Raw genomic sequence first — 13,041 nt, 5'->3', positions numbered from 1 at the left:
AGAGACCCAAGCCTCTAATTTCTCACTACTGACAAACATTTCATTTTTTTCAAGAACAACCTGAAGTCATAAGAAGAGGCACGTCCCTTCAGATGTTTATTTCTATAATGAGAAAGCAGACAATGTTTTGAGAAATCTCTTCAAACAAAAATTTTGTTCAGCTTTAGTTTGAATGCATCTAGCCAAATGGAGGAGGGCCATGGGGTCATAAGACATGTTTTATGCCGAAGGGTGGAAGATTAGGGGGAGGGGAACAGGTCACCTCTATAATTAATTAAATCAGCTTTATCCCAGCTATTGGTTCTGTACTGCCATTAGTTATATCCCATTATTAATTGGATTGTGTTCAAAATACAAACAGCTCTTCATGCTTATCTGACACCTAATGATTCGTTTTGCTCCATTTCTGTTGTGCCAGGCGCTGCATATCTAATTACTCCTCCAAAGATCTCAGTCCACCTGAGGTGGTTGAAAACACTATGGTGACGAGCAATAGCTCTGATAAGATTTCAACAGTGGATTTGACTGGCCCGGTGTGTGTGTGTTACGTTTCTGACAACTGAACTGTTATCCCCAGAGCCTGCCATCTCTGAAGAGACAGTTTCATTTTAGAGTTATTGTTGTTCTCCTTTGCTGGCTCAATCTCAGCGCCAGAGCAGTGGTGGCCCACAGCTGCTTCCATCTGTGGCTTTCTTCTGGAGGGAGAAGTGGATGAAGGACCTGGGGGTGTGTTGCGAGCTGATGGGCAACATGAGGTGTTTTCATTTTCTCCACCATAGCTTTCGACTGTAGACTCGAACCACACCAGTATTAGAAAACACAGGAAAATAGATTTTTTTTTTAATGAAAGTGGAGAAAAAGCGTAGATATACATACCTTATCTCTGTGAAATGTTGCGTTAAAAATTTCTTATAGAGACATACATCTATCCATTTATCTCTTTCTGTGGGATGAGTCATGGGGGAAAAAAAAAGGGGGAGGGCAATTTCTGGTAATTTTTACAAAGGTTTCTCAATCCCTCTGACTCAGACGTGAATCCCACAGGTTATGCTGAGACCTAACCTTTCGCGCAGGGTTTCCTACTAGCTGTACGACTCTGTGGCTATGCGACAGATCGCAGTCTCTTCAGTCACCAGGTCTGTGATTTTTTTTTAATCTGCCCACTTTTACAGCCCGAAGGAAGATACCGTCTATTAATCTTTAAACTGAGTGCTGCAACTTTCCCAGCACCGATGACCTCTGTCTCTGGCATGACACCAGCTTGCTGAGGAACGAGCCTGGCTGTTGTCCCTGTTCAGGTGGCAGTTACAGGGAACAGGTTAGTCTGAGGTCTGGCAGGGAGAGAGATAGGTGTGCTCCCTGGGTCTGGCCAGCCTGGTCCAACTTCATGCCCTTTGCTAACTGCTGCTGGGAACCCTGCAAGACCTGCAAGATACATAATCTATTTATTTTACCAACTTTCTTGGCCTACCTCCTGCATATTTTCCATATAAGTGGATGGAAAAAATCAAAAGAAGCAGGAGAAAAGCCCTTTTTCTAGCGGGCAATCCTCCATAAGGGGTCTGGCACGGTCCGCTTTGCCTTTGTGCTCACACGTTGCAGAGCACTGGAAGTCTCTGCAGGAGCACTAAGGCACTTCAGAGTTGCCAGCAGGTCGGAAGGGTCGTTGGCATCAGTGGCTGTGCCTTAGCTAACCTCGGTGGAAGTAGTGCTCTCAGGACTCATGTTTTCAAACGGGAGACCTAAGGTCTGCCAGGTATATGAAAAGGAAGGCTACAGCCGATGGATTTCCTCCTCTTCGCAGCTCAGATGGGGCCAGCCATTCACAGGGGAAGCTGTTGGTGGAGAGTCTGGCCCCAGCAGGACACACTGTGGCACCAACATGGTTGTGTAAGCTCCTGTATGTGGTGCTTGTCAAAACAGAGACTTGGTGTCACAGCACTCTCCAAACTAGCCAGCTGCAACAAGGTCTTTCACGATCACATACCAGCATACTCTTCACGACAGTCCCTCTGCTGCCTTCTCCTAGTCTCTCCTCATCCAGGGTGTGTGTGCTCTCTCTGTCTCTCCTCTGCTTCTTCCTCCTCTCTCTTCCTCGGCTGCTCTCTCTTCCTTGGCTGCCCAACCTCTTAACAGAACCAGCCACAGCTGTACCTTACTACATTGGCCAACCCCCCCACCCCTGAAGCCAGCCCACAGCTGTATATTATCAATGTTAATTTACCCAGCTTCATTCCTCTACAACTTGGGGCAGGCACAGAAGGATGAGGCTCTCCTGCACAGATCCACGCAGGCATTTCATAGACCTGAGTGGCAATCTGTGTGCGGTGCTGCAGAGGCAGTTGGACTTCGGTCACCATGACACCACCTCTGTATTTGTGCCCAAAGGGCAGTTTGGGTAATTTTTCTGTTAGCAGAGATGGAAACCAGAACTGATTCTGAAGCTGAGGGGATGTGTCAGCCATCCCTGGCAGAGGCTCAGCCACAGCAGGACCCTTTGACATTAGGCCATATTCCCATTCAAAATATCACTGCTGACACCATTTCCTACAGTCCGATGGAAGCACGTGCTTGCGTGTCTGTGGTGGCAAACACCCAACTCATTGCCTGTAAGAGCCTGTGCCACTTTGGTCTCCCTCTTCCCATGCCTGTATTTAGTGAGCTGCTCCTGCCTGTCCACTGCCCGTAACACCAGCCTCAGGCACCCCTTCTCTTCGCTCTCCCTAATACCCCTGCTCTCTCTTCATGCCGCTCGCTGCACACAGACAAAATCCACCCCCTTTCAAAATTCATGGAGCTGTTTCCTCATCCTCCTCTAAATCCCTCCTTAAGACTTGCTGCAGCCTCAACACCTGCAAATCCTGACCGTCTGTCAGCAGTAAGGCAGGGCTAAGCAGAGACTTCCAATTCTCTGACAAAGTCTATTATTTTCTTGCTGCCTCGCCCCCCATATTGGCCTGCTTTGATATCCACTGTCTTCCAGCTGAGACATGGACTGGAAAATCCCTACACCAGTCATCTCTGAAAAATATCTATAAGGTACTGAGTGTAACAGGCTTTGGTTCTGGACTGGTGTATTCCAGCTTGGACACAATGCGAACGGTGACCAGGGTGAAGATGCCAATAATCGTAGTGCAAAATACTGTAACATAATGTAATACTGTACTGTTGATAATACCAAGGTGAACAGCAGCGTGTGTGTGTGTGCGCGCGTGCATTAGACAACAAATGACATTTAAAGGCCATTGCAGAGCCAAGTATGATAAACATAGGAAATGGCATCAATAAATTTAGGTGTAAATTCAGAATTTTGTATTTGTTTTTCCTTTGCTCTTCAATCCCCAGGCAGTGCTTTTGTGTGTGAAGCCATATCAATGTCCTCTCAAGGTACAAGTCTCAGGAAAGCCAGCAGGCTGTGATTTTGAACAGGACAGCTATTCCCTTTCCAAATAAGTAAGGGCAGAGATGATAATCGTGCGGCACGTTCAGAGTCACAAAGATCTTTTCTGTGCCTAGCCGGTGAAGGATAAGAACCAGATACATGTTCTCACAGATGTACAAAATCTTACTGCATTCCCAGCTTTGGTGGTTAAAACAAACAACTGGATGTTAAAATCCATTGAATACTCAATTTGTGCGGCAAGAGACATGTTACACTGTAGGATGATGCATCGTTAACCTTTGCAACTGTTTGACAGCGCAATGGGTGTGACGAGTAAAGGATGACAAAGGCTGTAGTTTAACTGTGAAATGTAGCTGTGGGATTTATTTATAGCACCGAACTGAGTCACAGAACCTAAATTTTTCACATACGCAGGGTTCTTCAGCCAATGGAGTTAGGGATGGCAGAGCTTGGTACGTGGTAGGCAGGTGTAAGGATTCCACTCCTTGATGCAGTACCCTGTTACACACAGTGCAACGCTTTGTGTCTGTTCAGAGCCCTGAGCCCCGTTACGGTACAATGACGATGTCGCAAGCTTCCTTCTGGGCTCCAAGGGTGAATATTTAAAAGTCTGCTCGTCTTCAGCTCATGAGGTATGACTGGGCCCACTGGAAAAGCTCACCTGGACGCACACATGCATTAGCAACCGCTTGGCATGAAGCACCGAAAACAGAGAGGTTGACGCCATGTTCCCATTAAAGTCTTTTCAGTGGCAATTAGAGGAGCCAAATCAGGGTAAAAGAGCTGCCACCAACAAAATACTTTCTTCGCTTTCAGCTTGGGGATGGTTGGGCTGATTTCCAGCCTTCCCTGTGTCTCAAAAATACTGGTATGGGTATGTCTGGGTAGGAAATATACCTAAAGAGGAAGTTAAAGCTAGTTCAGAAAGTAGACTCAGAAGACTGTAGCAAGTGAGGCGAAGAACTGAAGTAATGGGAAGACTTCCTTTAATTTGCTCATCAGGAATAAACTAACGTAATCCCAAAACCCTGGCGGAACAAGCCCAAGTCCTGTTAACTGTAGAGCATAGTTAGACCCAAGGAGCTGTGCTCTGCTTGACACTATTGAACAATAAACTGAGAATAAAAAGTACCAAGGTCTTCACAATACTTCACCAGCCTGAAGTTTAATCCTTTGATATCTGTAAGGTGGTTTAAAACTCTCCTTTATGGTGATGGACTGCACTCTGCAGATGACACCACAGGAATTTACTGCATTGAAACGTAACACCTTAATGAAAAAAAAAAAAAAAAGAAAAAAGCTTTCCTTCTAAAGCAAGCAACTTTGTCTGGTTTTCCCTTCAACCACCTAACACGATGATTCAGAGAGAAGACTCATGTGGTTGTTGAGTTGCCATGATGGATTTTACAAAGGGGAAAATCACATCAAGTTTATGTAAGCTTGATAGCAGCTGCTCTTTGGAAATACATCTTAATTATGGGTAAAAATACTAAGCCATAACTTGTATACTTATTTTAAAAACCTCATTTTTTTTCAGTGCCATAATCCTAAACATTAGCTCTTCACTGAGGTCAGTATTTATTTATAGGTTGGATACCGTAAGGAGGTAGCCCAGGAAATGCTACTTGATCCTGGTGGTTATTAGACAAGTCTGTTAGTGACCCCTCATATTTATCTGTATTTAATTATAGAATTACTGCCATAATGCCCTAAGTTATGTCTGAGAACAAGAGGCAGTTCCATTTGTGAGCCCATTATATGCCAGCAATCACAACTTCTTGAAAAATAGTAATGACCTTTGGGATGAAATCTTTTCAGCCCAATATTGACTTCCCCTGTGCGTATGGAGTTTGGTAAAAATCAAGATCAGCCTTTTTTATTATTTATAAACACACGGAAAAAGATGGTTTGAGTGATTAAAAAAAGCTTTTTGTGAACTTTTGGCACCCCTGGGTAACTAGAAATGGCTCCATTTTAAAATGTTAAACTGATAGCTTTTAGGAGGTTTGTAGTTACACCAAATTTTAAAAATACTTAAAAATCTTCAAAAAATAAACGTGTTGGAATTCTTGAGCTTGCAAGTGTCTGTTCACAGGTGCCAGTACACCTGTGTATTCACATTAACTGCTGGCATACACGAAGGCAATCACATGCATGTTTGCAGAATCAGAGCCAACATGTGGAAATATTTTGAGCTTTCATGTAAGAAAATACTTCAGTGTATGTTCAATGGCATTGGTCTCCCTGGAAATTGCACTAGATGTTTTGCTCGCTTCCTTGGGTTGAGGCTGTATTCCTTCTCAAGACTGAAATGACAAATACTTCTGATCAGATGACAAAACTCAGACAAATATGTTTGATTTCTGTTCTCTGTTTTATCTCCCTTGTTCAATTGTAGTAATTTGGGGCGTAAGTTAGTAACAAAATATGCTATGGCTGTGATGGTGGGGTGCTTTCTCTTGCTTCCAGTTAAAATGTGACATTATTTAATAGTAACATTTATTTAGATGCAAAATACTACGTCGTTGACTATACTAAAGCCAGGTGTTTTGGCAAGGCAAGACAACAAGCAGCACCCGACGTGGGTTTCTTTACGGCTAATTCACATGGTGTCCAAGCATCTATTAGTCTTACGGTCCTAATGCTTAATTAGTTGCTGATGTATCAGCTCATGTCATGCTTGCTGGTGAGTGGATCTTAACCCAGAGCTCAAGCATGAAGATAGAGTATCGATAAACCCTGAATAATTTGCCCACATCATATCAGAAGGCTGAGGCAGGGCAAAGAATCAAGATGGGGTCTCGCCAGTCCACCACATTAAGCACAAAGTTGTCATTTCTATCAAGGCGGATGAGTCTAATAACCATCAAAGCACAGTGATTATGCAAATCATTGTACCCTGATTGAGTAATAAAAGCTATCAACCATCCGGAGTGAAGGGGTTTGCATATTGTATGATTACTGAGAAATAAAATCAGAGTGGTTATGCAAATCATCCCCTTCAGCCAATCGGACTGAAAGTTGCAAGGGAAAAAAAATGTGTATTTATGCATCAATAACTATACAGTATCCCTGAGCTCCAGTTATTATTATTTTTGTTATTTGACTGCAGAAGCAGCCAGAGGCCCTGATCAATCCAATATAAAATATAATTGTTTTCTTTTGGATTCTGCTGCAAATCTTGACTTCCGCAGTCATTATGGTTTGGATAAACAACAATTGGGATCCAAGCTGATTTCCTGCTAGAACAAAAATGTAAATCAATACATACTGAAAAAATACAGGGTAAAAAAAATCCCAGATATTGTCCATAAAATTAAATATTAAACCCCAGATATTGTCCATAAATATAAGAAAGCGGATATTTCCCATCAAATTAAATAAATATTAAAAAAGCAGATATTTTTCATAAAATTAAATATAAAAAAGCAGGTATTGTCTATAAAATTAAATATGAAAAGCAGCTATTAAATATAAAAATGCAGATATTTTCCATAAAATCAAATATAAAAAAGCAGATACTTTCCGTGAAATTAAACATAAAAAGCAGGTATTTTCCATAGTTAAATATAAAAAAGCAGATATTTTCCATATAAAAAGTGGATATTTTCCATAAAATTAAATATTAAAAAGCTGACATTTCCCATAAAATTAAATACTAAACCCGTATTTTTTCATACAAAGTGGTTTATGTTTTTGACTTCTGTTAACACTACCTTATCAACCCGTGGTGGCGGAGGGCTGCCCCGCTGCCCCACGCCGCGCTGGCCTTCCCCCACCAGCTCCCACTTTTTGCGGGTCACACCATTAAAGTGACGGCTGGGGAAAGCTGAGGCCGCGCCTTCCTCCCCGCTTCAGCCCGGACCGAGGCCGAACGCCACCGAAGCGGCACGTCAGGCTGCCCACGGTACCACCCGCTGCCGTGCGCGCCCACGCCTGACCCCACCGCGGGGCGGGGACCTAGCGCCGGGGGCCCGCCCCCTGCGCCAAGCCCCGCCCCCTGCGCCAAACCGCGCCCCTCCGCTCAGCCCCGCCCCCCGCCACGTCCCCTTCGGGCGCCGGCTCCCGGCGCGGCGGCGCAGCGCGGCTGGCCATGGCGTTCACGCTGTACTCGCTGCTGCAGGCCGCGCTCCTCGTCGTCAACGCCGTGGCCGTGCTGCACGAAGAGCGCTTCCTCCGACACGGTGAGCGGCCACCGCCCGGCCGGCTGCGGGGAGCGGGGCGGGCGGCCCGGGGAAGGCCCTGCCGCCGCCGTGCGCGCCGTGGGCCCCCGCTGCCACGCGCAGCCCGGCCTGGCGGGGCCTCCCGGCGCTGGCGGGGCCCGGCCGCCTCCCTCTGAGCCCGGGGGTGCCGGAGGCTCACCGCGACCCGCCGGGCTCCGTGGGATCCCCCCCCACCCCCCCGCGGCCGTTCCTTGCCGGTGCTGGTGCCGGGGGTTGCGGGGGTGGGGGGGGGGAGGATGTCGGTCTTGAACGTGAATTTCGGCTGCTGTGGTTGATGTCACTCCTGTCACTGCTTTGCCTCTCGCTTTCCTCCTCGCCCTGCTCCAGAATTTTCTTTTTTTTCTTCTTTTTTTTTTTTTTTTTACATTCCTACAATTTCATCTCTGTCTGTGCCGCTCCCTGCTGTGCTGTGATGGCTGAGATGGTTTCTTTCATTTCGCTGTGCCTTATTTTTGTGATGAGGTAGCGCTTCTCTGTCTTCACACGTTCGCGCCGGTATTTCTGCGGGGCCAAAGAAAGATCCCTGAGGTTGGGCAGCCTTGGCCTTAAAACAAAACACAGAAAAGCCACCGACACAAAGAGTCCACAGACCACCCCCCAGAAATATCACCTATGAACCAAGGTTTCCCGGTTTCCCTGTCTGGAGAATCCTGTTTTCTCCAAGGCGGACTGCGCTAGGATTTTTGGCAGGAGCACAGGTAGTTACCCCGTTCTCCCGTTCCCTGGTAGAATCCACTGTGAGGGATCTGCTCAGTGTGGGTTTGGGGTTTTCTTCTGCTTTCCTGATGAGCAGCAGCTCGAGGGAAAGGGAGATGTGGGGACTGACAGAATGGGTCAAGCCACTTGTCAGCCCCAGGTGACTCAGGAGACTTGGGAGTAACTCCAAGTGCATCCAAGTGGGAATTCAGCAAGGCTGGTGTGGGAGAGGACTTGCCTGCTGCCCCCACCTTGGTGCCCAACAGAGCAAAGGAGACAAGAAAGGGGAAAAAATAACCATTTCAGAGTTGCGTCTGGAGAAAAGAAACGCGCAGGCAGGTTTGAGCATCAAGAGCCGCTTGCATCTCTGCCCCCTCCCCCCTAGACAGGTGACGGCTGTGACCTGCGGGTCTCAAATCCCTGGGCCCGTCCCTGGGACCACATGCTCTGCCTCCCCGCAGCGGGTGGGGAAGGGCTTCCCTCTCAAAGGGCTTTGTAAACCTTCGATCGCCCTCTGAAAAGTTCCCAAGTTGTCTTTTTTTAATCATCATCCCAATTTGGCACTTGTGCAAACCGTTCTCTGCCAGGTAGCTCGATTCTTGGTGCTGAAGCATCACTTCACACCCAACAATTATTTTGCTGTTTTATCTTCTGGCAAAGGACTGTGAGCAGATTGTGGTTTGGTTTTATTTTGGCAGGTATTTTTTTGGAGCCGAAATAAACTAATTTGTTTCCCTGGCGTGCAGGGAACTGTATTAAGGTGTATTAAAAAGGTAAGGGTTTCCTTCACAGAAACAGGGATCTGTTGTTACTCTTGGGTTTGTTGAAACGTTTAACAGGTTTTAGTATGTTAACATGTGATGGTGAAATAAAGCTAATTGGTTTGTGCTTTGTCTTTCAGTGTTAGTATAAACGTAACCAGATTCAAGATAGATTGCTCGTTAATATTGCTGACAACATTTGTTGCATGGTTTGGGTTGTTTGTTTTGGGGTTTTTTTGTCTAACATGTCTGGCTGGTTTTATGTGACACAGTTGGCTGGGGAAGCGATCAGGGGATTGGAGGATTTGGAGAGGAACCAGGAATTAAAGCGCAGCTAACGAACCTTATTCGATCTGTACGAACCGTTATGAGAGGTACGCTGGCAATCTTGTTATTTAAATATTACTGTCTGTAAAGTTTTGTTTCTGTGCTTTAACAAAGTAACAGCAGTATTTTGACTTTTTTACCAAACAGCTATTTCTGCTTGGCATTTCCAGTCTCTCCTTCCTTCATGCGTGGACTCTGTATAGGAGGGTGCAGGTCACAGCTGAGGTGCCCTAATGCTGATAAAGTGTAAAACGTTCCCTGACTCTGCCTCTGGCTTGTGGTGCCGCTGCGGTGTCTTGTCTTTCCTTGGAGTGTGGGAGCTGGGGGGAAGCTTAGGGATCAATCAGAGTGCGCAGTTAGCTTCACCTTGGCTAAATCCAATTTTACGTGAAGTACCTGGTGAGGGAAGTGTTAATTCCTGGGATTCTTAAAAGGTAAGCCAGGTTTACAAAGGATGGGGGGAAAAAATAGACTCTTAATTTGTAAGTTACTGATATTTTTTGCAATGTAAAGCACACCAGTAATTCCTTTTGTAGGTGATAATAAAAAGAAAGGAAAAAAATCTTACCTGTCTTGCCCACCACAGAGTAAAAACTGATAAAACCACAGTAAGGCCAAGCATGGAGAAACCACCTTTGAGATGGTTTGGTTTCATTTGGAGAAAGGGTTGTGTGGGTAAAAGCTAAAACATGATGGGTTGTAGAAAAATGCTTAAGCTGTTGCTTCCTACTAATTTTTAGTATCCTAGGCTTTGTTCCTGGCTCCTTCTGTGCATCCTGACTTTGCATAGGAAAATTAAGTGTATTTTTAAAATTGATTTTTGTCCTTAAAAGGTAGTCTCCCAAGCTAATGTGAAGTTCTGTTACTTTATGATGTGGAAAAGAAGATTTTCACAGTTCTTCTTCTTTCTCTGCAGTGCCTCTAATAGCAGTGAACTCCATTACAATCGTTCTGCTCCTGTTGTTTGGTTGAGGATACGTGGTGATAATCTTTTGGACATCCAAAGAAGCAAGTTGCTAACCATCACTGCTCTGAGTTTCCTGGGATCCAGCATGGTTTAGCTGTCAGTTTGACATTCAACTTAAAATAATAAAGACACTATTTCTATTTATCCTATTTCCTAATATTCACTTGCAGTTTAATTAAACAAGATAATGGGATCAATGCAACGACACTGCAAATATATTGGACTATGAGAATTTCTGTTGCTGCCTGTAATAGCATTGACTGTTAGAGTACACGTCATAACATATTGCGATGATTGTCGATAGGATGCGGTTTTTAAATGTCTCGTTACTCAGGGATGAATTTCCTTCAGTACGCTTCCCAATTTATTTTTAAATTAAAAAGCACTGTTGTTTTTCTTACTTCAATTACTACCGCAGTACTATTTAAGAGAATATGAATTGGGCTGTGAAAACATGTTATAAATTATTGAAGCACAGTTGTGATGCTGAGAGAGATAAAACTAGTTGGGTAAAGTCCTGATTCAGTTCATATTGGAAGTTGAATTTTCCTGGTTTGATCGAGACCAGTATTTTTCTCTTGGTGTTTCACAGCCTGTTCAAACCTATAATGTTTCCTGATGATGGTGAAGTTAAAAATAGATGCAATTGCTATGCAAAATCTAAAAAACCTGTATCTGAAGCTGGGCAACTCTGTTAATTTAGAGTAGCAGGTGATAATTGGTGATTAGCATTTGTTACTGTTCTGTCAAGAATTATACTTTTTAAGATGTGTGTTAAACTTCTGTGTGGTGATTAGTGTGTTGGAAGTGGAGAACCATTTGTTATCTGAGCTTTTGGGGAAGTGTGGGAGTGAAATACTGTGCCCTTTTTAAATGTAATTTGTTAAAAACCCAGCAAATTTGCAGCTTCAATTACTGCTGCTTCTTCCCCTGCCCTCCATCTTGCATTGTTAACAACTTTGAAACTGGGTATGATCCTGCAGTTCTGTCACAGAGAGTATTGCTTTAGTATGGAGTTTGTCTCAGTTACGACTGTTGAGTTAGGTCCGATGCTATGTAGCAGGTCTGAACTGAAGAAGTCTGATCCTCATGAACCTTTTTAGAAAAGTTAAGAATTCTTACATCTGTTCCTCTGCTGGGAGTATTTCAGCTTATCTTTAAAGAGGGAAGGTCAAAGGAAACCTGGCAGTTTCATTATTTTCAAGCAGCGTAGTTTTTCATCTCTTCTTTCGACGTCTTGATGACTAAAGTATACGCTGTTATATGCAAAGATAAATCTGTAAAATGTGTAAATTAATGGTCTTCAATTGCAGTGTTTTGCAGAGTAGAGTATATTCAGGAGGAGAGTTTTTGTTTCCATTTTTTAGTGAAAATTTGTAAATAAATTCTGAATTTCTAAGTTAAGCACTCTCTTTCGTAACTTGCTCTATGTCGATGTACAGTGGGAATATCCCCAAACTCTGCTTCATTCCTTTCCAGATACCAGAGTTACTGTTCTTACATGAAATACTTTTTTTTCCCTCATCCCTGTGGCAGTTGCGAGTATCATCTCTTCGTTATGAAGCTGTATTTTATGTAGCAAACCTAATGAGCCATGGTAACGTTGGCCTGAGGCAGGATGGGATCATGCCAGTCTTTAAATTTGAAAGTAGGTATATCTGTTATAAAGTATTTCTTTATGATTTTGTGTAGTCCAGAGGTGATGAGGCTACAGTCTGGATCAGTTATTTTCATATGTCTTTCTTTCATGGAAACTGGATGGTATGTACATGGAACAGCTAAAACATGGAAGGTATGCAGGCAATTTTGTATTTTTGTAGAATTTTTGCAAAAAAAATACAATGTGGTAGATATTTCCATTGCTGATGTGTTGGATTGGAGCACTGAAAATTATTTGAACACAGCTGGCATATCGCTTCCTTTTCATATGTATTGACTGTTAAAACACTAGTTCTTACTAAAATAAAAGCCAGTACTAAAGATTACAAGCAACAGCTTTAAAAATGGGTGCATTTTTAAATCAATTTAAAAAGTGATTTCCCCCACTTTCCTGTCCTTTCAGAAAGGCTGAACTTTCAACACATGGCTTACTGCACGTGGGCAGATCACTTCAAAACCAATTAGGCATGTGCAGTAAAAAGGAGCAGTGGTTCTGTGCAGCAGGAATCCTGCAATTGAGGCAAAACTGGGACGCGTTTTACCTGGCAAATGCAAAATAGTCATTCAAAGTGGGGCAGCAGCTGAAGATCAGGTCTCCCAGGTAATGAGCCAGGGAGGAGGGCAAAAGGGTAACTGGCAGACAAAAGAGCATAGAGAGATACACCAAGGGAATGACTGTGTTGCCACCGTCTCCTTGCATGGCTTTGAGCAGTTCTGAAAGAAGTCTACTGTGAGTAAGTTCACACAAGGCATAGTACCTCAAACGTGGCAGGGCCTCAGGTTCTTCAACAACAGGGAACACTGAAAAAAGTTTCCACCTGGCGAAGAGCTCTGCACGAAAAGTAGGCTGCACTCTAGTTGTCGCTTCAAACCACAAAGAGCATTATCACTCCTACCTGGCACAGAAATGACAATGACCAGTGCATTTTACACATCAGGGTAAGGATGAAGATTTTTCCAGTATAGAATTATTGGCTCATTTCTAGCAAGGATCTGTAAAAAGAA

The 13,041-nt window shown here is 44.0% G+C and overlaps 1 protein-coding gene and 2 long non-coding RNA genes across 3 annotated transcripts; 1 reads left to right on the top strand and 2 right to left on the bottom strand.

Moving 5' to 3' along the window:
• Positions 1–79: 79 nt before the first annotated feature.
• On the bottom strand, positions 80–3,265 carry LOC114010620 (uncharacterized). The gene is made up of 2 exons (XR_003552144.2): positions 2,225–3,265; positions 80–786 (listed from the first exon to the last, which is right to left on the bottom strand). It is a non-coding gene; the product is annotated as an uncharacterized LOC114010620 (long non-coding RNA).
• Positions 3,266–3,738: 473 nt separating this feature from the next.
• On the bottom strand, positions 3,739–7,319 carry LOC114010619 (uncharacterized). Its single transcript, XR_003552142.2, has 2 exons — positions 7,120–7,319; positions 3,739–4,300 (listed from the first exon to the last, which is right to left on the bottom strand). It is a non-coding gene; the product is annotated as an uncharacterized LOC114010619 (long non-coding RNA).
• A 109-nt stretch (positions 7,320–7,428) lies between these two features.
• Positions 7,429–11,781, top strand: IER3IP1 (immediate early response 3 interacting protein 1). Its single transcript, XM_055790470.1, has 3 exons — positions 7,429–7,587; positions 9,356–9,457; positions 10,327–11,781. Exons 1-3 carry the CDS (start codon positions 7,497–7,499, stop codon positions 10,380–10,382), a joined length of 249 nt encoding a protein of 82 aa, XP_055646445.1. The 5' UTR covers positions 7,429–7,496; the 3' UTR covers positions 10,383–11,781.
• Positions 11,782–13,041: the final 1,260 nt, after the last annotated feature.

This window comes from Falco peregrinus, chromosome Z, assembly GCF_023634155.1.
Source record: "Falco peregrinus isolate bFalPer1 chromosome Z, bFalPer1.pri, whole genome shotgun sequence".
Classification (NCBI taxonomy): domain Eukaryota; kingdom Metazoa; phylum Chordata; class Aves; order Falconiformes; family Falconidae; genus Falco; species Falco peregrinus.
The sequence above is the reverse complement of the archived record's forward strand: the minus strand, read 5'-3'. Positions and strand labels throughout refer to the sequence as shown.

Excerpts from the sequence above, each read along its gene's own strand:
- IER3IP1 (XM_055790470.1), top strand. The coding sequence starts at position 7,497 with ATGGCGTTCACGCTGTACTCGCTGCTGCAGGCCGCGCTCCTCGTCGTC. Across the intron at positions 7,588-9,355 it reads AGAGCGCTTCCTCCGACACG|TTGGCTGGGGAAGCGATCAG; the intron begins GTGAGCGGCCAC and ends TATGTGACACAG. Across the intron at positions 9,458-10,326 it reads TGTACGAACCGTTATGAGAG|TGCCTCTAATAGCAGTGAAC; the intron begins GTACGCTGGCAA and ends CTTTCTCTGCAG.